Genomic DNA, 21,570 nt, shown 5'->3' with positions numbered 1-21,570 from the left:
GTGAGACCATGTGACCGTCTCAACACATTTCTATTCAACTTCAGTCGATCTAATCAATTAATTCTAATTAAGATTACTCAAACTATGAAGGCTTATTTATAAATGTTGTAAGTTTATAACATTACAACAATGTGAGACAGGAAACCACTGGGACAATAAATAATTAAAAACTGGGATAATTATACCTATATAAGTAAAATACCTAAATAATGACCCATAACTCTTAATTAGGTTAATGTGATCAACACCTACGCCAGCTAGAGAGGATGAATTCTTTTCTTTTAGCTCATTTGGTAGTGTATTGTGTTACCAGTCATGGGTTTGAACCACACATTCTAATAAAATGTATACTTGTAATATATTGAAAATCGGTTTGGAAGAAAACGCATAAATGTAAATAGATGACATAAAACATTAAAAGTTAACTACACAATGAGGCCAGTAATCCTTCACCAGTCTTTACTGACTGAACTCTCGCTAATAGATTTTATGGTGATGTTTTTAGAGAACAGCTTATAGGACCTTAGTACCTGCTGTGATTTTAAGATGGCAGCTCCAGTCTGATCCACATGCTGGTTAATGGCATCACTGGCCGATCTGTAGCGATCGTTGTCCTCTGTGATCATTCTGTCCAACCCTTCCCTCGCTCGCCATGGCACAATTTCAAGAAGACCAGTGCTGACTTCATTAAGAGAATCCAGCAATGGTTTCTGACCTTTAACCTCATTCAGCAGTGCCTGAACATAACAATCAACAGTGGATTAAGTCATACACTAATATACTGAGAAATCTGATATATGGGAGATCATTTGCACTGACCAATAACTGTGCTGAAAGGTTGACTGTAAAACAAGTGATATTTCACCTTGTGTTTAGATGCAAAAATATAATTTTGGTAACACTTTGTAATCAGGCCTTTGTTTAACATGAACAACAATAAATCAACAATGCTTCACAGGATTTAGTCATCCTGGTTTAGGGTGACCATGCGTGCCATTCTTTCTGGACACGTCCTGGCCAGGATTTCGGGTGCGTCCTGCGGAAGTCACATTTGTCGACGGCATATGTCATCGAGGTTCTCACATTACAGTTAAAAAATTATATATGACATATATGATGTCATAGATTTTAAGATTAGGACTTTTTTAAGATGTCAAATAAATCTTTGGTGTCCCCAGGGTACATATGTTAAATATGTTCATTAGTTCAAAATACCATGTATATAACAGGTTAAAAGTGCTATTTTGTAGGTGTACGCAAATGTACCGTTTTTGGGTGTGTCCTTTAAATGCAATAGAACTGATCTCTGCACTAAATGGCAGTGCCATGGTTGGACAATTTCTTGACATCACAAGGGAAGCCAAATTTCAGTAACCTTTTTTTTCAAATGCTTGCAGAGAATGGTTTACCAAAACTAAGTTACTAGGTTGATCATTTTCACAGGTTCTATGTTGATACAAGCACTGGGGACCCAATTATAGCACTTTAACATGGAAAAAGTCAGATTTTCATAATATGTCCCATTTAAGACATATCAATTCCATTCTTACCATGAAATGTAATGGTTGTTTTTCTGAAATAGAACGTGAAATAGTAAACCTCGATGATGTATGAGAAATCCTGGTCAGGACGTGTCCGGGAAAAATGGCGTGTATGGACACCCTATCTTAGTTCATGTTTATTTTAACATTTATGTTTACATTTGTTAGTGCGCAATTAACCTACGAATAAATTAACAAATGTATTTGTTAACTAACATTGAGATTAATAAAAGGTCTTGTTTCACAGACAAGGCTTAGCCAAAGTTAGGACTAGCCCTTAGTTAAAATAAGATATTTAAGCATATTTTATAAATATGCCTTAGAAAAAGATGTTACTGGTGTATCTTCAGACAAATCAATAGCACTGGTTTATTTTAAGATCTGTCAGTGCAAGTTATTTTCAGTTGAGACAGCTCAAACATGTATTTTAGTCTAGGACTAGCCTTAAGGCTTGTTTGTGAAACGGGGGGTATATTGCTTATTGTTGAGTTAGCTAATGCCAACTGGTGTTAATCAATGGCACCTTAATGTACAGTGCTACTATATATTATAATAAGAAATGTGAATTTTGAAATTGTTAATATGTTTATTAATTTTTCAATATAGGGAGAAAAATCTAAAAATAAAAAAATATTTAGTTATTTAGTTAGTTTCATGCTATGTAGTAGACGTGTCAGACTTTTCTCTTTCTATAGCAGAAAAGGCGCAAATGGTTATGTTACTGAGACTTACTTTTTGTCTCTCTTGCAGGTGAGCAGGCTGCTCTCCGACCACCTTGTGAGCTTTAAACGTGGCCAGTTCAGACTCCACCTTGTCCAACCAGACGTTCAGTTCCTCATGGGTGTTTTGCAGCTTTGTGGCGAGAGACAGGGCTTTGTCCAGAGTCTTTGAAACATTTTTGCTGATTGTGTTGATCTCTGAATACCTCGTCTTTATTCCATCAAGTTTGCTTTGGATGACAACAACCTCATCGCCTGAATAACCATGAACACATTCATTCATACGTTTTCAGACCACTAGAAACTTCCCAACATGCAACATTCCAAAACCATCGACTGAGCTTACAATCTGATAAAACCAGTGCCTGCAGTGCTTGCTAGAAGGAATCATTGTCTCTCAGTACAACAGTGTTTGAATTATTTGCGAACTTAAAAGCCAAGTTCTCACAATGTTCTTTTTCAAAATACCAACCTCGAACCCTTTGTATTTGAAAAAAAAAACCATTCGTTTTCTAAGCTCCGTCTCACCTGTGGTCTGTTTCAGCAGTTCTAACCCATTGAAGATGGCTTGCTCAACATTTGGTTTCCTTAGCTCTATGTCCTCCTGTACAGCCTAGACATTGGGACACACATCAGTCAACAGTGTCTTCTGACAGATCCACATAATATATGTCACCACACCACATAACGAAAACTTAAAAACCAAAGAGTGATAAAAGCCCTAAGAGGAGGAGCTGTTTTATGTACCAGCTGCTCAGCGTGCTGTTTTGCAAGCACAGCGGTTGTGTAGCCTTGGACGGAGACTTGGCTCAGTTCGGCGTGCACCTCATTGAGCCAGGTCATGAGTGCCACCTCGTCCTCCCCAAAGACCCGCGCATTAGCCAGGGCCTGCTGCAACAGTTCCGACTTCATGCGGCAACACTCCTGGAGCCCGATATAGCCGCTCTGAGTGTTGTCTAGCTTGGCCTGTATCAGCTCCTTGTCATCCACGCAGCTGACCGCCCGGAGGGACTGGCCCAGACTCAAGGCCTGGTACAAGATCTTACCGCGGCCCATAACCTCCTCCTCTAAGGCCTGATGTCACAAACCCAGGATGGAGAAACCATAGCAACAGAAATAAAAAATAATGCATCAAATGAATGTGTAAGCAAAACGTATGGGATAACACAACGCAAAGGCACGATGGAAAATGGGTAAAAGATGTAAACACAACAGAAAACCAACTAAGCGGGGTGACTGTGGATTGCACTGCACCTTATGCTGTAAAATCTGCTCCTGTAACTTGGCCGTTTGTGTGCCAATGGGCTCTGTGTTTGCCAGTCTTTTTTCGGTAGCAGTCAGCCATTCGGTCAAAGGCTCAAGGGTCTCATGGAATTGTTGTGCCACCACTAAAATACTCTCCAGTTGCTTGTGTCTGATAGGAATTTCAAAAAGAAGTCAAAGTTTCACTGCTGGACATGACTGGGTTTAGACAATATATGCCACCTGCTCCATTATTTGAGTCACTTTATTTCGACAGTCCACTATAGGCATTTTACTAACTGTAATTTTGCATCTTCTCAACTGCCAGTCATTACAGTATTAGTAGACTTAATATCTACTTTACACTTTTACACTATTATGATGATAACCAAACAGACATTCATCTGACTATATGTAACTTTACAACTTCATGTCCAATGAGGTAAAGTTATTAATAGTAGAATGTAAAGTGGACGAATATCGAAATAAATTGTAGCCACGTTTTGAGTACAAAGCTGAAGTAAAAAAGCAACAGTTCCAGAAACAGTTTGGAGTCGAACCCTAATAATAATAATTTCATTAGCTTTCTCTTCTTACTTCAGTGCAAAAAATGTGTTTCTAGGTCAAAGTTACTCAAATGGTCACACATGGCCAAATGACATTGTCAAACAGCAATCTCTGCTCATTAAAAGAGACAATAAAGTTTAGACAACAAGATGACTCACAAGATTATAAAATGAAAAATTATTAAATTTTGATTATAAAAAACTTTACAATTACCAAATTCCTAACTTATAACAGAATAGCAATTTTATCTTCAATTTTCAAATATATTGATTTTTCACTGATGAATAGACAGATTGCATTTTTTACCTGTTCTCAGCTTTCTTTAGCAGGGCATCCCACCTCTGCCCCAGGCATTCAATTTCCTTTGCAATCTTCTCCTTATCCGCCGTGTCTGCTAACTCTGTCACCTTCGGTCCCTCCGTCTTTATCAGCTCTACTGTTGCCTTTCGGTCATCCAGCAGTCTCTGCAGAAGCTGACCAGAGCAGATGAGGAAAAATTATATGTGAATAAGCACAAAACACAAGTCATTTTCTCTACAAAAACCATTGCTTTTAAACTGTGACATTTTTACGTTACAAATTTAGAAGAGATATGACTTTTAACCTTCTGTTCTTGTATTTGTGCTTTGACCACTTTGAACTCTGCAGATGGAGGTTTCTGATTGTCCACAAGTTCCTCTGTGTCTGTCAGCCAGCTAAGAAGAGACTCCAGCGCATCCTGAAACCTGCCACAGTGCAGCAGGGCTTCATGAAGCTGTGCAGATCTGTCAGCAACCTGAGAACATCACACACAGATTTAAACTCATACGGTACTCTCACAGCAGTGATGATGAAAAATAGTCAAGCTTTGCATCTTCAACCTAGATCAATTCTTAGAGAAAACGCAGTATTTGTCGGCAAAAACAAGTGAAGTATTTTACTTAACAAAGAAAAACACAAATTCCAAGAACAAAAGTATATAAAGAGTATTTGGTGATGAGAAATACTATTTAAAAGTGAGTGTTTGTATAAGTAACAATGTTCTGAAAATACTCCCTCGAGTATCATCTGATATTATCTGCATAATATCTGATATTAAATAACATTTAATCACATATTATTAGGCATACCTTTATAATGCAGTGCTTTACAATAAAAAAAGAATAGTTTTATCCTTTTACCAAACAATGCAGCCACATTAGTGGCATCACTATTTTTAGTTGGTGTTCTTACTTTTTTGCTGAGGGTATTCCACCTGGAGTTAAGTTCGTCCTGGTCATGCTCAAGGTTTTTGGTGCAGGTACCTTTGGTGGCGCTCTGGATCAAGCTCTGGCCCAAAGAGTTCAACTCCTGCAGCTGGGTCTGTAAAGACTCCATAACGTCTTTCTGAAAAACCTGTAGCCAATGAAAAATACAAAAGAAAATTAAAACAAATGCATAAATTTTCAAAAGCCAGATCCAGTTTACAACATTTCATTCAAGCATCAAGCATGCACAAATAAATAAAGCCCCTAAAAGAAATACACAAGTCAGACACAAAACAAGCATAGTGCGGTAAAACTACTCTGGATTGTAGATCTCAATTCAGTTTTAGAAGATCTTAGAATAAGATCTCACAGTAGATGAGTTTAAAATGAATTTTGAACACATTTGAGCACATACTACTACAACAACAAAATTGTCATGCTCTTTCTGGGAGATCAACTAAGATTATTTAAAAATGCTAGACTCCAGAAATCCATGCTGGTGAAATCACAATCAAAACATAACATACTGATGATCAGCTATGTTGGTCTTTTCATCAGAATTACAAAATATGTTGTAGTCACCAGCCTTATACTGTAAGTTTGATCTATTGAAAGGGGCCCTACTGTATATCCACTCCATCACTACTCAACACAGTTGCAAGTGGCAGCTAATTTCAGTTATAACCAGCTGTGCAGGATAACAATATCTGAGTCACTGGCCAGCAACAGCAAACCAAACAAACTCAATTCAGCAATCTCCTAATCTGATAAAGAAAGCGCTAATCACACGGTCAACAATTCCTTGGGCTATTTTGGGGTACCTGGGCGGAAGGCAAAGTCACAAGGTCCAACTGGGAACATTCAGCTATGGACGCTAATAATCTTTCAATCTCTTCATCGTCCACGTGTTTTATTCCATTTGTAAAGCCTGCCTCTCTTTCCACTAATAACAAGAAATCCTCCAAATCAGCCATTCTGGAGTCGGTAGTTCTTTGCTCATATTCGTAACACTTTTCATCTTTTGTTACGCGTGGTTCTGGACTGAGTTTTTGGCGTGGAAGAGTCTTTGGTTGTGTCACCACCACACTCAAGAGCTCACACTCATCTTGAGGGTCTTCAAGCAGCTCAGCAGTGGGCAATTCCTCATATCCCAAAAACATTCTGGATTTTATCTCATTCGTGGAGCTCCGTGTAGTACCGCTCGAACCCTTCGATGTCCTGCAGTTTATGTCTAGACCATTGCCATTAGCAACAGAATTGCAAGTGCCATTATGTTCTTGGCTTTCAAACACGAATGTGTCTGTGTAATACTGTGGAGTGGGTACCAGGCCTCGTATAGGTGAGAAGGTGAACTCGCCCTGGTCTGAGATGAGAGAACATCCTGGTTTCAGGTCCCCAGATACTTCCTCGGTAGAAGAGAGACTTTTCGTCCCAGGCAAGGGTCTCCTTGGGGCTCGCTGGTTTCTATGTTCTCTTTCTGCGGTGGGACTGCACAGGCCCGAGTCACCTTCTGAGGTGAGAGAGTTTGTCATACTGCTTCCTCTACCTGCTCGGCCTAAACCTCGCTGTCCAGCTCCATCATTGCACAGGGTCCCGCTGCCGTACTCACTGAGGTCGGCAGGTGCGAATGTCCGCCAAGAACTGCGGCAATGAGATTGCTCCTTCTTCTCGCCCACCGGCCTTGGCTTGCAAAGCAATGTGTCCGCACCCCGGACAATATCTCCATTAGGCTTCAATCCGTCGAATGCCACACGCTCATCCGAACGTACCACATCCTTGCCGCGAAGCTCAAAAGCACTTGAAGAGGCCAGGACGCCGCTCCCACAAATGGCGCCTATATCCAGGGTACGATGACTGTACGGCAGAGTGCCAATGAAGTGTTTGGAGGCCAGACTACCCTTGGAGCCTGAGTCGATCTGCTCGTTCAAACGCACAGTATCATAAATGGACCTCTGTGGAACGTAACAGTCATCGATGTTGAGGTCTTCCTCTTCTCCATTGGCCACACATGACGGGTTCTGCCGGAGACAGTCTGGTCTACTTAGAGGTTTTCCCATAGTGATAATGTATAAAAATGAGGTAAAGGCTTCAGTGCAACAATCTTTAACAATTATCAAAAAAACTTTCATAGGCAAAGTTGAAGACGCTTCTATGTGCACTTTTACAAGGCATGAGGCATAGCATCTTACACTTCACCCTACGTCAAGAAAAAAATTAAGCAGTACTTCTTAAGAGCAAAACATGGTACGAAAATATAGCTTTGGTAATAAGACACATCATAAAAAATATATAAAATACAATATTTATATATATATTATCAATTCTTTCTTTTAAACATTCTCTTTGACAATCATACTAGTTTCCGTTCCTCCCCATTGTCACAATCTGTCATTGTGGCTTCAGTCCTTAGTTCCTTATAACTCCATCATCCATTGCATAAAAAAGTGCTTGCAAGTTTAGATTATCCAGAATATTCCTTCACCGGTATCCACACAGAGGTATCTCGTACACATAATGGTGTCATATCCCGATACAAATCCTCAAATCTAGGAAAACAAAGCCATAAGCTCCTGGAGAAACAAAAAGCGGCTCCAGCCTCTCTTGTGGTCCAGCCGGCAATGACAGACACCCTCCTGGCACAGGGCTAAAGGCCCCGCCCCCCTCGCATTATTCAGACAACATCTGCCACAACTCCATTTGAGCAGGCAGGATCATGCTGATTGGTGGATGCCTGACCCTCTTTTAATTCTTCCCTTCTGTCTCCGTGGCCCATTTGATTTAACGTCTTAGTGTGCTCAGGCTTTGACGGCAAACCTCCTCCTCATGTCAGGGGAGGGCAGAAAGAGAAAAAAGCAAAGCTAGAAAAGTGAAGGGCTTTCTGTCGGATGACATCATACAGGGTAGAAACAGATATGCTGTGCGTTGCCTCTCCTCCGCTCCCCTGTGTTTCAGGGGATCTCTTCATTACAGAGGAATGCTGAAGGAGGAACTAGATGAGAGTCATCTAACACCATTACCTCAGCCAAGTGAATGACAGGTCTTCTTTATACGTGGCAAACAAAGTGGGAGATGCAACGGAGTGAGGGGCACATGGTGTAAAGAAGGAAGTTTTGTTTCTGGTGCTTGTCAACTTTATGTCAGCTACATATAGGCTCTATGTGTCTGATAGTGAAAGCTGACTGCACAGGTAGGGAAAATATGTGTTGAGTGTATAGTCATGTATTGCTGTATAAGAACTGGACCAGGAAACTTTACATGATGCACATTAGCACAACGTTTGATTAAAATAAACATAGTATATTAATTATACACACACGCAGTATCTATTTATGGAAAAACATGTAATTTTTACACTAGTTTATTTCGTCGACTGGACGTGCATTTTCATCCATTCAAGGCAAAAGTCTCAAATGTCTTTAAGACATGTTTGCTGCTGAAGCCATACAAATGTCTCTCAAAGCAAATAAAAAGGCTTTATGTTAAATGATGACATTTATTTGGATCAACCTTACCATTTGCTTTTTGATCTTGATACATTGATTATAAAACCTGGGCAGAACAAAATTCGGTGGAAATTGTTCATAAATCCATTCTTTCATAAACTCTCGAATCAAATTGACAGCCCCAAATGACATAGGAATGCTTTTAAACGATTTGAACAAAAAACGGTTCTGTTCGTGTGTCATGAATGAAAGCTTAGAAAGCGAAGGATAGAAAAATATAAAGTTTACATTTAAAGACGTGTGTCTAAATTAATCAAATGCAAATAAATTAAAAACTGTAAAATAATCTAAGAATAATGGTCCGGCCCAACTACAGTACATCTACAGTAAGAATAAGTAAAAACAAATCAAAGACTTGCTTTACAACTCTCTGAAAAATATTTGGCAGACATTTATTTAAGCTTAAATTCTTACACCCATTGAGTGACATGAATGTAGCATCTCCACAATGAATTTTGCTGTTTCATACAAGTGAGATACATAACTACTTTAATATATGTTGTTATATAATTTATGGCCGGGCTATCCTTTAAACTCACCCTTTACTGGAAGGTATGGCAACATTTTTGGGCCCTGTTTGCAATTAAACCTGATTTTCAGTGCACTTGCTTGTGGATGAACACATTCTTTGACCTGATGTTACATGCATGAAACCATTCATTTAAACACAGACATTAGACAATAGCTGTCTGTGCACAGAAACAGGGCAGGGACATCTGCAAAAAAGTCTGTCAACAGAACCTCTCACCATTCACAAGGACAATACCCACGGGCACAGAAACACACAACTATTATTTAGATGAGAACAAAGGTTTTGTTGAAAAAGAAAAAATTCTCAGAATACATTTCTCCTGCACTAACGGCATGAGATTGGTTGATGCACACTGCCCATGCAATATGATCAGAGTGAAACAGCAGCTTCATCACAAAGCAACAATGTGCATAAGTTCAGGCGCTCCGGTTTGAGACGGTGTCATGTTCTGATCTGAGGGGATCTGTACGGTGAGTCAGGGTGATGAGTAAGTCTCATAAAGACATTTTTCCCATCATCATTTTTGGAATTAGGAAAACTATGATTCATGAGTGTCAAAATTCCAACAGGTTTATGGGAAACATGCGGTATAGCAAATAAAACCCACATCAAAAACACTTTCTGCAGAGTATGTGTTAAATATAACTTTCATGTAATATTAGGATACTGCAGTGTGGTTGCTTACTGAACATATTATCAGACCCGAATCCACAAATCCTTCTGGATAGAGTCCCTCCATGTACAACTATATGATTTTTTTTATTTAATTTGTGTTATTATCCACCAGGGAAAACTCCATATCACTAAGAACCATTTTAAGTGCCTATTGCACCAATGAAGTACCTGTGTAGCATCGGTGTAGAACCATATGTGGTGCTATAGTGTTGCTATATGACCCCCGTATGGTTCTTCATAGGTGCTATATAGCAATAAAAATGGTTCCTCTATGATTACAAGCCAAGAACCACTTTTAGCGCTATTTAGCACCATTTATTTATAGAGTGTATTCATATGACCTGCGAGGGATTGTAAGAGTGATGTTTTTCTAATAATTCTGCGGTAATAAAATACAAAGAAATTAAAAAGCTACAAAATAAATAAAAACAAATTCTGTGACAGTAGAAGATGTTCAGTAAATATTATTTGAGTTTAATGGCCGTATCAATAAGAAGAAAGATGATTCTCCAGCAGCAGCTGAAGGAGCGGTAATGACCCAGCAAGACATTAAAATAAAGGACAAAAAGAATGATGGACCCAAACAACAAGAGACCAAATGATGGACTGAAGAGCGACAGCTGATGCTTCACAGCACATGGATGAACTTCAACAGACCCATGTTTGATTTATCCGTACATCCAAACATCTCCAGCTTCTTTAAAAAGCTGGATTTCAACAATATATTCGATCACATGTTTAATTCCTAATGTGGTTTCATCTATGTTGATATAATAAACAGCATAGAGTTTCATTCAGATAGCAACTTGGCACCGCTCTAACCAAAATACAAAGATCTCATTTGATATCATTTGATTTCTCCCGGCAAAAAGTGAATTAAACAACTCCTTTGTTTACTGAATGCTGGCTGTCTTGCCATAACAAAGGAAAGTCCCAGTTTAAGGATGCAAGATCTCAGTTTACAACCTTAGAAACATTCTTGCAAAATAAAAAAGAAATATGAAGACACAAACAGCAGAAAATTTTAACACATTCACATGCGTGTCAATACATGGATTTCCTGTGACAATTTGAACCGCAAATCCATGCGCATGAGTTTAGTGACGCTACGCTGAATTAATCAATTAAATTAAAGATAATCAATAATAATATAACAATGAATAAAGAAACACTGAAATGCAAGTAGTTGTATTTTGATATGACACAATGTTTATCTAACCAACAACCTGTTAGTATGTCTCAGTACTTGAATACTCTTTTGCTACACACCAAAAATGTGCATACTTTCTGATCACAAACCAGTACATAGTTTAAGTACAAAAATGACAATCAAGCATTGAACTGCAAAAATAAATGCAACCACACATTCAATAAACTATAAACCAAACAATAATGCCTGCCAGGTTTTGTTAATCAGTTTTGCTAATATTTGCATAAGAAAAAAATCTTAAGAGTAGCAAGACCAAATCCAGAAAAAAATTGAATTAGCAAACAGGCAAAATAGGGAAGATTTTCAGCCTATTGTTTCTGATGAATAAAGAGGCCTGCCCGAGCACCGGCTAATAGAACAAGAAGCAGTCGAGTCAAACCCTGACACCTTTCACTGATCCGCTACAACACGCGGCACCCCGCCGGCTTCCAGCTGGATCAATGCACATTCACATCAATGAACCATCAGCTGACCATCTTTTGTTAACACCAGATGCTCACTAAACCGTCTTAAGAAAATCCCAAATAGTGCTGCATTATGCAGGGGCATTGCTTTATAAAATACTACTGATATTTTAATATGCACAATGAAAGTGTTCAGATAATTTTGGGCAGACAATTTTTGCATCAACTTTAAATCACATTTAAAACAATCTGTTTTTACGTTTCACCACTAGGGGTCCCATACAAAAACAATGGTGGCATCGCTTGGGCATGGAATGATGAGCATTGCAGCCTTTACCTCCTCCTTTTGTTAGATGATTTGTTACTCACAAATCATGTTCATGGATGATGTCATAAAATTGTTGTGTTATATGGTAAGTAGTGTTATAGGTAACTATTAATCCTACTTGCACATGTGGCGCCACACAGATCGATCGGCATTTGACAAGAGTGACTCAATAGTACTGCTTTTTAGATTACGAAACTATGATCACATGCTCACTGGTTTGTGCAGTGCTACATTAAGTTAAAGCAGAAACTGTGGTGGTAGGAAAACTGTGAATTCTCTGGGATCAAATGTTGTCAAAAACATCTATGTAAGTATACACACTGTGGTAGTAGTTTTTGAAAATTAAAATGCAAAAATAGTAATGAAAAGTAATTTTACCTTAAAGGACTCTAGTTGTTGGTTAATTACGTCTATCTCCAATCCAACCGTCCCCTGGGAATCCTCTTGCTTCTCAGCTTCGCCAAGTTTACGTGTAAAGTCCTGCACCTTGTTGTAGAACGCCTCCAGATGACTAAGGGTGTCCTCAACCTGCTCTCTTCTACCGGCTGCTCGATCTATCAACTTTCCACACTGTTTGCTCAAGGTTTCCAAATCTCTCTTCAAACCTTGCAGATCTGGTGAGGCCCCCGACTCCAGCATCTTCTTGCAACTGTCTTTGGCATTGAGTGTGTTGGTCATCAGATCCTGAATTTTGGCAACAAAGTCTTTAATTGTGCTCTGTTGATCCTGTAGAATGCTGAGGTCTCTGCCCACTGGAGCCATACCATCCAACTCATCGTCCAGGTCTGCAAATTTTGTAAACATTTCACGAATGCTGTTCTGGAATTCACCAATGCCGTGGAGTTTGCTCTCTAAGGTGGAACAAGCATCGTCCACCTCCTCTGTAACAGAGATGTGGTCTTTCTCCAGGCTATCTGCTTGAAGAAGAAGGTCTGTCACACCATCAACCTCAGGGACATCTACCACAAGACTTTTGGCAAGATTTTTGAGATCCTCAATCTGATTGTGGACAACCTCTAAACGGTTCTGCTGAGCTTTCATGTTGGTCAAGTTCTTGTTGCTGTAGGCCTGATCACCCAAGGCAGCGTGAGACTCAAGCTGTTTCTTGGCAACCTCCAGTTGGCCTTTAGCTTCCTTCTGCAAGTCGGTAAACTCTTTTATCTTCTGTGAGATCGTTTCTAAGCCTTCTTTCTTGAGCTGTAAATCTTCCGTTAGCTTCTCCACTCTTTTAGCAACACCTAACTTCTCCGCTCTAACTGTATCACCATCCGTTGTGACTACCTCCAGAAGGCTGTCTGCAGCTGCGTTCATCAACACAACCTGCCCTCTTTGCTTCTCCAGGTCCTTGTCTATAGCTTTCAACTGCGAAGTGGATTTCTCAATCTCAACCAAGTTCACACTGAGCTTCACACTCTTCTCCTTGGCTTCACATTCCTGCAGCCCTGAGTTCAGATTTTCTGATATTTCCTTGTATTTCGAAGCCTTTTGCATGGCACCTTGAAGTTTTTCTGCTTGCTCAGCATTGCATTTCTTCACATCATCCCAGTTGGACCTCAGAGCAGAAAGTTGCCCTTGAAGGGCCACTTTCTCTGGCCCCTCTGTGCTTTGGAGGAGAGATTCTCCTCCCTTCATGATGTTGTTATAAGGCTCCTCATGGTCACAAATTGTCTTCTGAACGACACCGTTCTCTTTAAGGCTCTGTTGTAACATTTCTAGGTGAGCAGAGATGGGATGGGGCTTACTCTGCTCCTGAAGCCTTTCATTCAGCCAGGTTTGGAAGTCTTTAGATGTCAGATGGAACTGCTGGGAGCTGGCAAAGGCTGAGTTGAGTTGCTCAATGCGCTTTCCTGATTGACAAAAAATATAAAAATGATTTTTATTCTCTGGACTTTAATTTACATTATGTGCACCTATAGTGAACCTAGTTCTGTGGCATAGACTAATCTTTATCTAAGGCCAAAATTAATATTGCAAAAAATGTGTGTATTATGCAAAGTTGCAGGAAGAAGGTAATACCTGCTTTGTCCTCAAGCTGTCTAAATGGCTTGGTGACGCTCTCAAGCTGCTTTGTCAAGTCGGCTCTGAGATATTCCTCAGTCACCAAAGCAGAGAGGTCCGAACAGATGCCCTCGGCCTCCTTCAGCCTCTTCTTCTCCTCTCGCAGCTGTGCCAGGATTTCATTGGTGGATTCGATCTGCTTCTTCACCTCATCAGGCTGGGTGCTGAAAGCCTGCTGCGTGTTAAGCCCGGTCTCCAGGCGAGTAGCGCTTTCACTGAGGCTGTGTAAAAGCTCCTGGAATTGAGTGGTCTTACCTACAGCCTGTTCAATTATGCCATGTCTCTGAGACAGCTGGTTGGTCAGGCCCTGCCATTTCTGTGAAATTGATGCCAGTTGTTCTTTAACCTTCTCTACAGCGGGATCCTGCTTTTCATCTGACGCAGTAATGATGGCACTGGCCGCCTCATTTAACTTTTCGTACTGAGGTTTTCGGCTGTCGAACTCCTTTAGGAGAATCTAAACAAAAAATGAACACAAAATTGAACATTTACAGTATAATTTATGACAAATACCTTAACTTCCTGCAAAACTTTGAAAATGAGTATATGCATGGTGGATATTTACGTTTACGTTTATTTATGCATTTGGCAGATGCTGTTATCCAAAGTGACTTACAATGCATTACTAGGTAAACATTTATATTAATACGTGCGCATGACCTTTTGTGCTTTTAACACAATATTTTTCCACTGAGCTTCATAGGTGCACATGAGATATATAATATGAGAAAAGTGAGGATATGAGGACAATGGAAATGATGGATAAGATTTTTAGTTAATAACACTTTCTACCTTGGTCCTGGAAAAATCTTGTTTTAGTGCAATATGCAAAAGCTGTATATGGTTCAAATGAGAATAAAGCTACCTTAACTTTTCTGTTTCTGAATAAAAGTAATAAGAACTCAGCATAGATGGGAACTCTACTGTTAAAAAGCATCCCAGGGTGAGACGTCGAGCAGTGCACATGTCTATGTTTTGTTTAATAATGCAGTGTCACCCTCAGTACCTGGACTTGCTGCTTTTGTGTGTTAAGCATGTTGGGATCCACAGACAGAGGACCCAATACACTCATCATCAACTCTTTCTCCTGTAGCCACTGTGAAAGCTGCGGTTGGCTGGTATGAAAGAGCTCCAGCATTCGGGACGTGTCCTCCAGGTGCTGCTTCCTGATCTCCGCTGAACCCCTGACCTCCTCCCATTCTGCGTCTGTGTAAGAGAGCACGCACATCAGCTTCACTTTAACAGAGCACTTATTCAGTTTGTGTGGAGGAGGCACATACACTTTTACTGGAGTTCAGAGTTAGTGCAAAAGATAAGTGTGCAGATCTGCACCCAGTCAGCTGAGGTGCAGATAAAAGTGAAAAGATTAATGCTTTTGGATGTGATGGATGCATACCAATCTGTGCCAGCATGTGCTTCCACTTTTCTGCCTCGGGTGAGTCGGGGTGTTCCTCGATCAGACGCTGCAAGTTCTCTCTCACCTGCTGGACCTGTTCGTGCTTTTGTTTCATATTCTCCTCAAAGACCTGCGAGACACTTAGCTTTATTAATGTCCTTTTAAGAACAATTAAACTGTTTACCATGGACATCTTATGAGTAAATATAGGTGGTTGTTTTTGCAAAACTTAACCAAATTCAAGCTTTCATTTCAAGTTTATTTCTATAGCATGCATTAATGATACTAACTGTGAAAGTAATTGCAGGTAATTGGAGTCATGGTGCTATTAAGCAAATATGCATATCAAATTTTGTATACAATTACATTAGCAATATTTACTGTTAAATTAAAGTTTTACATCAACTTTAAACCATTTCATCAGAAATACTTCATTTTATTCGAAAGGAGATATTTATAGTATCTCCAGTATTATATCCTCCTTTAATAAAAAATCTATAGGATTTTTTCCTACCATTTACAGAATTAAGTTTCTAAGAAATGCATTTACACTTCTTAAACATTCACACATTTGAGACTGTCCTCAGTTAAGACATAGAAGGGCGGTTTCCCGGACAGGGATTAGACTAGTCCTAGACTAAAATAAATGTAAGAGCTGTCCAAACTGAAAACAACTTGCACTGACATATCTTAAAATACATTAGTGCCCTTTGTTTTGCCTCAAAATGCAAAACTAATGTTTTTAGTGAGACTAGTTATACTGTATTTCCTAATTAAACTAAGGCCTTGTCCTGGCTTAAGCTAATTTCTGTCTAGGAAACCACCCCATAGGGCCAGATTTACTAACAACTTGAGCCATCGCAAACCATAATTTTGTGGTAGAATAACGACTGTTGGGATTTACTACAGACGTGCATTGGATAATTAGCACTAAAAAGGTGTGGTCTAGTTATTTTTGGGACTGACCTTATTACATGTGCATTTCTAGGAGTTTCCCTTTCAGACCCCAAATTTATGGAAGTAGATTATTTAAATGATTAATGCAAAACTATTTACTAATATTTGCGCATGTAATATGACAGTTATTTGCACCATAATTTAACGCTGAAAAAAGCAGGCCTTAAATCATTTTGCACTTCAAATGCCTGAATTTGTAGCTGACAAAAGGAGGCTTGGCAAAGACAGTACAAGGCAGAGGGTTTTCCTCACTTATGAGTTTATTTGTAATGCCAGAGGAACATATTATTCTAAAATATTGTTTGCCAAGCCATGTTATTATTTATTTGAGTCACAGAAAAAGTCACACAAAAGCAGGTGTTTTTTAAACTTCTTGTAAACCTTAATTTTTTTAGTGTAAATTGGCTTTATTAGCTGTGATTATTCATCTCTGCGATGTCTGTGGTGCTGAACTCAAATGCATGTGGCGTTAGTAGATCACTCACCTGAGGATCACCTCTGCTTATTTGCGACCCTGAACTCATTTGCGTTGCTTTTAGTAAATTGCGTTGGTCATTAAGAAATCAGCTGTTGCGCCTGTGTTATTTAATTAAGTAAATAACCCGCAGATATTTCCACTCCTATAAGCGCTTTTTTGAAATTGTGCTAATTTGCCCCATTTTGTAAATCTGGCCCTTGGTTAGGTTTTACAGATTGACTCCGGTACTTTGAATTAATGAATAATCTGAATTTGTTACCTTGGAATTACTGCATAAATTGACCAATAAACAATAGCATAAAAGTCTTTCAAACAACTTGTGTAACTTGGGTAACAAGGCACAAGAGAGCCATTGATATATCACTATTAAAGATGGCGTATCGCTTCTTCTAGCGTATGTTTCTGAACGATTGGACACATATCGGATCTGAGATTTACAGCAGATAGTGATGGCTTTTGCTTCTGTTCTTCATAAATCGATATTTTGACCTTGATTTGCATTTGGAATATTTGTACTAGTGATGCACCGATGTATCGGCCGCCGATATTTATCGGCCGATTTTTGATGAATTTGAAACCATCGGCATATCGGCAATAGCATGAGAAAGGCCGATACCGATTGTTTATCAATTAACTGCATAAAGAAATCCATTATATGTAAAAAATTAGCTAATGTTGTTAATAAAATAAATGCTGAATAGCAAAAACCACCTTTGAAGGTTGTCATGCTGTATTATTATATTTGTTTTAGCTTAATTTGTGCCTCTCTTATTATGTTGGTCAGTTGAATGTTAATTAGATCCAATCCATGTTCAGTAAAAATAATTTGATGCAGAAATAAACTAGCTAATAGACCAACTGTATGGTATTGTATACAAGTGTTTAATATCGGCATCGGAATCGGCCAGAAGTTGTCTGTTTAAATCGGTATCGGCATCGGCCAAAAAAAATCCTATCGGTGCATCCCTAATTTGTACTTAAAAAAATTGTGACTGTTATGTATTCAAATAGGTAGGTTACTTGCTCAAAATGCATGAATAGTGTAATATGTAATATAAATACAATTAATCCCGGAGGTTTCAATTAAAAATCATATTCCAATACATGTCATCATTCCAAAATGATAGCTTAATATATAATTTCAGAATTAATGTTGGTGGAAGTTTCTGCTGTTGGAAGAAGAGCAAATTTAGTAAATGCTTTTGTGAGTCTTATTTAAGGGAATGGAGAAATGCGGTCATATGGATTGGTTGAGACACTTGTATTAAGCATATATGTAGAGAGGATGTTTGTTCAAATCTCTGGCCTTATGTACAATAATTACAAAAGGGATCCAAATGCAATCACCACTGAAAAACATGCACCTATTCAAATTCATTTACCTTCTGTTGTTCAATCTGTGTTTTTACTGATTCTTTCCCAGATGGATGGTTTTTCCAAGATGTTGCTGTCTTCTTCACATCCTCCATCCATGTAAGTAAAGAGTCAGCCTGCTCATGTACCCCTTGAACTTTCAGCAACAAAGCACTGAGTTCAGAGGATTTGGCCTTCAGAAGCTCTCCAAGGTCTTCATAACTGTTGTTAATGCAGGCCATGTTCTGCTGTACCACCGTCAACTCTGATGGCAGAAGAAATCATTTGCTACTGTAACCCTTAATTATTAGCATTTATTAACACTGGACAAATTTAGCAGCACATGCTACCAAAGCTCTTTTCTCTTGCCAAACTAAACATATTTGTTCACTATATTAGGTTTCTAAACAGTACTAAACAGCTATCCATTTTTTCTAAAGTACATTACAATGTTTGGTGCCTGATATCATTTTAAGCATTTAAAACTTTATCCTGAAACTTTAAATTGTGAATATTTTTAATAGACTGAACAGTATAGATTATATATAAGCAATAGGTTATATTGCTTAGTGGTCAAAATCATTATTGTAAATGTCAAAATTAGTCTGTATGAACTTTTACCTTGGTTTGTCAGATTAGTATCACATCCTGGGCCTGAACCGTTACCGACAGCCAATCCTTAAAAAGATAAAAATATTTAAATATGTCTGCGACCTGCAATCACTAGGGTCCAAGCAGGTTCGGACCAACAGGTCAAAGTTCCTGCTTTAGAACATTTGTAAAAACAGATACTGTGAATACACTACACCGTTTTTATGGTTTTGAACTGAAACCCAACAAACCAACTGTGGTGTAACATTTTTTTTTGATAGATGATTTCTGGCAGAAGCTATAACAGATTTGCCATTGTCGTACTCGGTATGACCCAAACAATCAAATTAGATCAGTTATATAAGACTCGGTTAAATCAGTCAAACAAGTAGGTGGTGCTCTGCTAACATCCCTCAGGTCATGATTGTAAGAAAATATACCAACTTTCCTGTTAGTACACAGCCTCAAGACCATTTTGTTGTGGTCAAATACATGGGAAAGTTTTTGGCATAAGGGTCTCTTAGGCTGGATTTACACTGAAGATCTTGATACACAATTCTGTTTTGTTGCCTGCATCCATTTTTTTTTTTTTGGTATTGCCCCTCTTACATCATCTTTTAAAAGCGACTTGTTTCGATATCTGCATTTACACTAAACACTCGGCAAAACAATTAAAGAACAGCTTAAACCACGGAGGAATTAAAATGTAGCGATATGCAATGGACACAGACAAAACGATTACATAAGATTATAGAGCTTTATTTCTGTAAAAAGACATAATACTTCAACATTACTCCACTAAGTGGATCCGTCGTCTGCTGCTAAGAAGAGCCATGTAATCGCAGGTGGTGTCCACCTGAGTTGACGCTATTTGCAGGCGTCGCATTTTCTATGATCAGATCTGTCCGCTTACATTGAGAATGCAAATGCATATATCCGATTCATATCCGATTTATTTCCACAAATAAATGAGGCCTGAAACCGATCAGAGAATATCAGAATCTATTTGCTTTATTACTGCTTACACACCCGTGGGTCATATATCCCATATATTTGAGTCACTTCAAAAAGTCAGTGTTAATGCGACCCAAAAGCTACCTACAAAATTTTATGCACATCTATAGAAATGGTGTAGGAGAATAAGAAGTACTTTCGAAGATTCAGCGGAAAAATTATTTGTTTCTAGTACACAGATGTAAAGATATTTAATAAAATGAAGCTTATTATAGTCGGACAGATGCCATTGAGTATTGCTTGAGTGAGTAGCAGTGCAATGTTTGAATTCTCTATAATTTATGGTCTCTTATGCAGTTTCAGTGCAGTAAAGCACACCTAACAACTACAACAGGGTTCCAGCAGCTTATGCTTGAACCCCTAAACAAGCATTTCATCTGTTTGCCATCACACTGAATGTACTTAATCAATAAAGAGTTCAGACATGCAATAAGATTTCTCGTAAACTCTTGTAAATATTCTTTGGCTGTACCTGTGTTGTGATGTGTCTTGGCTTTAGCCGGCGATGTCAAAACACTGATTAGGCTACATAGAGCAGACCCTCGGCTATTTATATCCTGGACCGCTGGAGCCTTACCGGTCCATTCATCCAGTAAGCTCTGCAGAGAACAGAAAGAGAACAGACGAGGTACTTAAAAACTTTAAGATCTATACAGTCACGTTAAGGGATGAAACAGATTTTATTGCACACTGAATTTAAAGAGGAACCCCTGAATCAAATTGGTAGCACTTTATTTTACAGTACATGTGTACTTACCTTGTGTAGTACATACAGGCCAGTTTAAGTTAATGACAGCACATATATATTTACCATATATGTACAAGGCAAGTAAACGTACTGTAAAATAAAGTGCTACCATCAAAGCTGTACAATACAGTAAGTTGCTTTGTTAAACCAACATGAATACAAGCAAGGGGCTCTAAGATAAAACATGGAGTATGGGTTTACTTAATATTCTCCTTTAAAAGCGAATCAGCTTTACTGTAAAACATAATAAAGGCACAGCTTGTCTTAGATTCCCTTTTTGGGAAAGTCCACTTTTCTATTTATAATGGTGATGGCATTGTAGTGTTTTAATGCTCAACCAATTCATTGACATCTTTGGCTATTTTTTGAACATGACACACACATTCTTGTGCATTGAGCAGTATTGCATTGGGAATTTAGTGTGCTGGAAATGACTACAGTAAAAAAGGTTCACTCTCTGCTGTAAACATGATCCTTATATAGAAGACTCTTTAATTATTAAACTTACCTCTCTGTCCCCTGGAATCATTTTGATGTACACACGCTTTTTTATTGTTTTTGTTTGATTGCTTTCTCTCATTTGTTTTAAGGTTAAAAAGTTTAAAGTTTAAATATGCCAGAATCTATTTTGGGTTTGTCCCACACAGAGACATTTTACTGCAAAAAATGACTTTCTTACTTAGTATTTTCGTCTTGTTTTCTGTACACATATCTACAAATTCTTAAATAAGGATGAATTTTCTTGATGAGCAAAATTATCTAAGAAAATAAGTCTAGTTTATAGGCAAAGAATAAAATCTACACCAAAAACAAGCCAAAAAAATCTGCAATTGGGTAAATAACCCTAACCCATTTTACTCAACAAGAACATGCATCTTGATTTAAGAATTTGTAGATATTTGTTCTGAAAAATAAGAAAGTCATTTTTACAGTGTTTAACTCTATAAAAAGTGTCCAAATCCTTCTTCCCTGTTACCCTGGAGAGGAAAGAGGATTTGGAGTCCCCAAAACTGCATTCATAACCTTCA

The 21,570-nt window shown here is 38.5% G+C and overlaps 1 protein-coding gene across 11 annotated transcripts in view; it reads right to left on the bottom strand.

Annotated features, from left to right (window-relative positions):
* The window catches only part of dst (dystonin), a 172,955-nt gene that overhangs the window by 29,069 nt on the left and 122,316 nt on the right, over positions 1-21,570 (bottom strand). For 10 of the 11 annotated variants that reach the window (XM_065249549.2, XM_065249486.2, XM_065249494.2 and 7 more), the window contains 15 exons: positions 20,267-20,393; positions 18,811-18,867; positions 18,219-18,454; positions 15,402-15,531; positions 15,012-15,211; positions 13,964-14,462; positions 12,326-13,794; positions 5,282-5,443; positions 4,674-4,844; positions 4,376-4,542; positions 3,515-3,674; positions 3,008-3,334; positions 2,789-2,873; positions 2,274-2,515; positions 531-737 (listed from right to left, as the gene is read on the bottom strand). In XM_065249549.2, coding sequence (XP_065105621.2) covers positions 531-737; positions 2,274-2,515; positions 2,789-2,873; positions 3,008-3,334; positions 3,515-3,674; positions 4,376-4,542; positions 4,674-4,844; positions 5,282-5,443; positions 12,326-13,794; positions 13,964-14,462; positions 15,012-15,211; positions 15,402-15,531; positions 18,219-18,454; positions 18,811-18,867; positions 20,267-20,393 — 4,239 coding nt within the window. The remainder of the gene's footprint in view (positions 1-530; positions 738-2,273; positions 2,516-2,788; positions 2,874-3,007; positions 3,335-3,514; positions 3,675-4,375; positions 4,543-4,673; positions 4,845-5,281; positions 5,444-12,325; positions 13,795-13,963; positions 14,463-15,011; positions 15,212-15,401; positions 15,532-18,218; positions 18,455-18,810; positions 18,868-20,266; positions 20,394-21,570) is intronic. The other variant, XM_065249570.2, reaches the window with a different exon arrangement.

Source organism: Paramisgurnus dabryanus, chromosome 20, assembly GCF_030506205.2.
Source record: "Paramisgurnus dabryanus chromosome 20, PD_genome_1.1, whole genome shotgun sequence".
Lineage (NCBI taxonomy): Eukaryota > Metazoa > Chordata > Actinopteri > Cypriniformes > Cobitidae > Paramisgurnus > Paramisgurnus dabryanus.
This window is presented reverse-complemented; position numbering and strand designations above follow the sequence as displayed.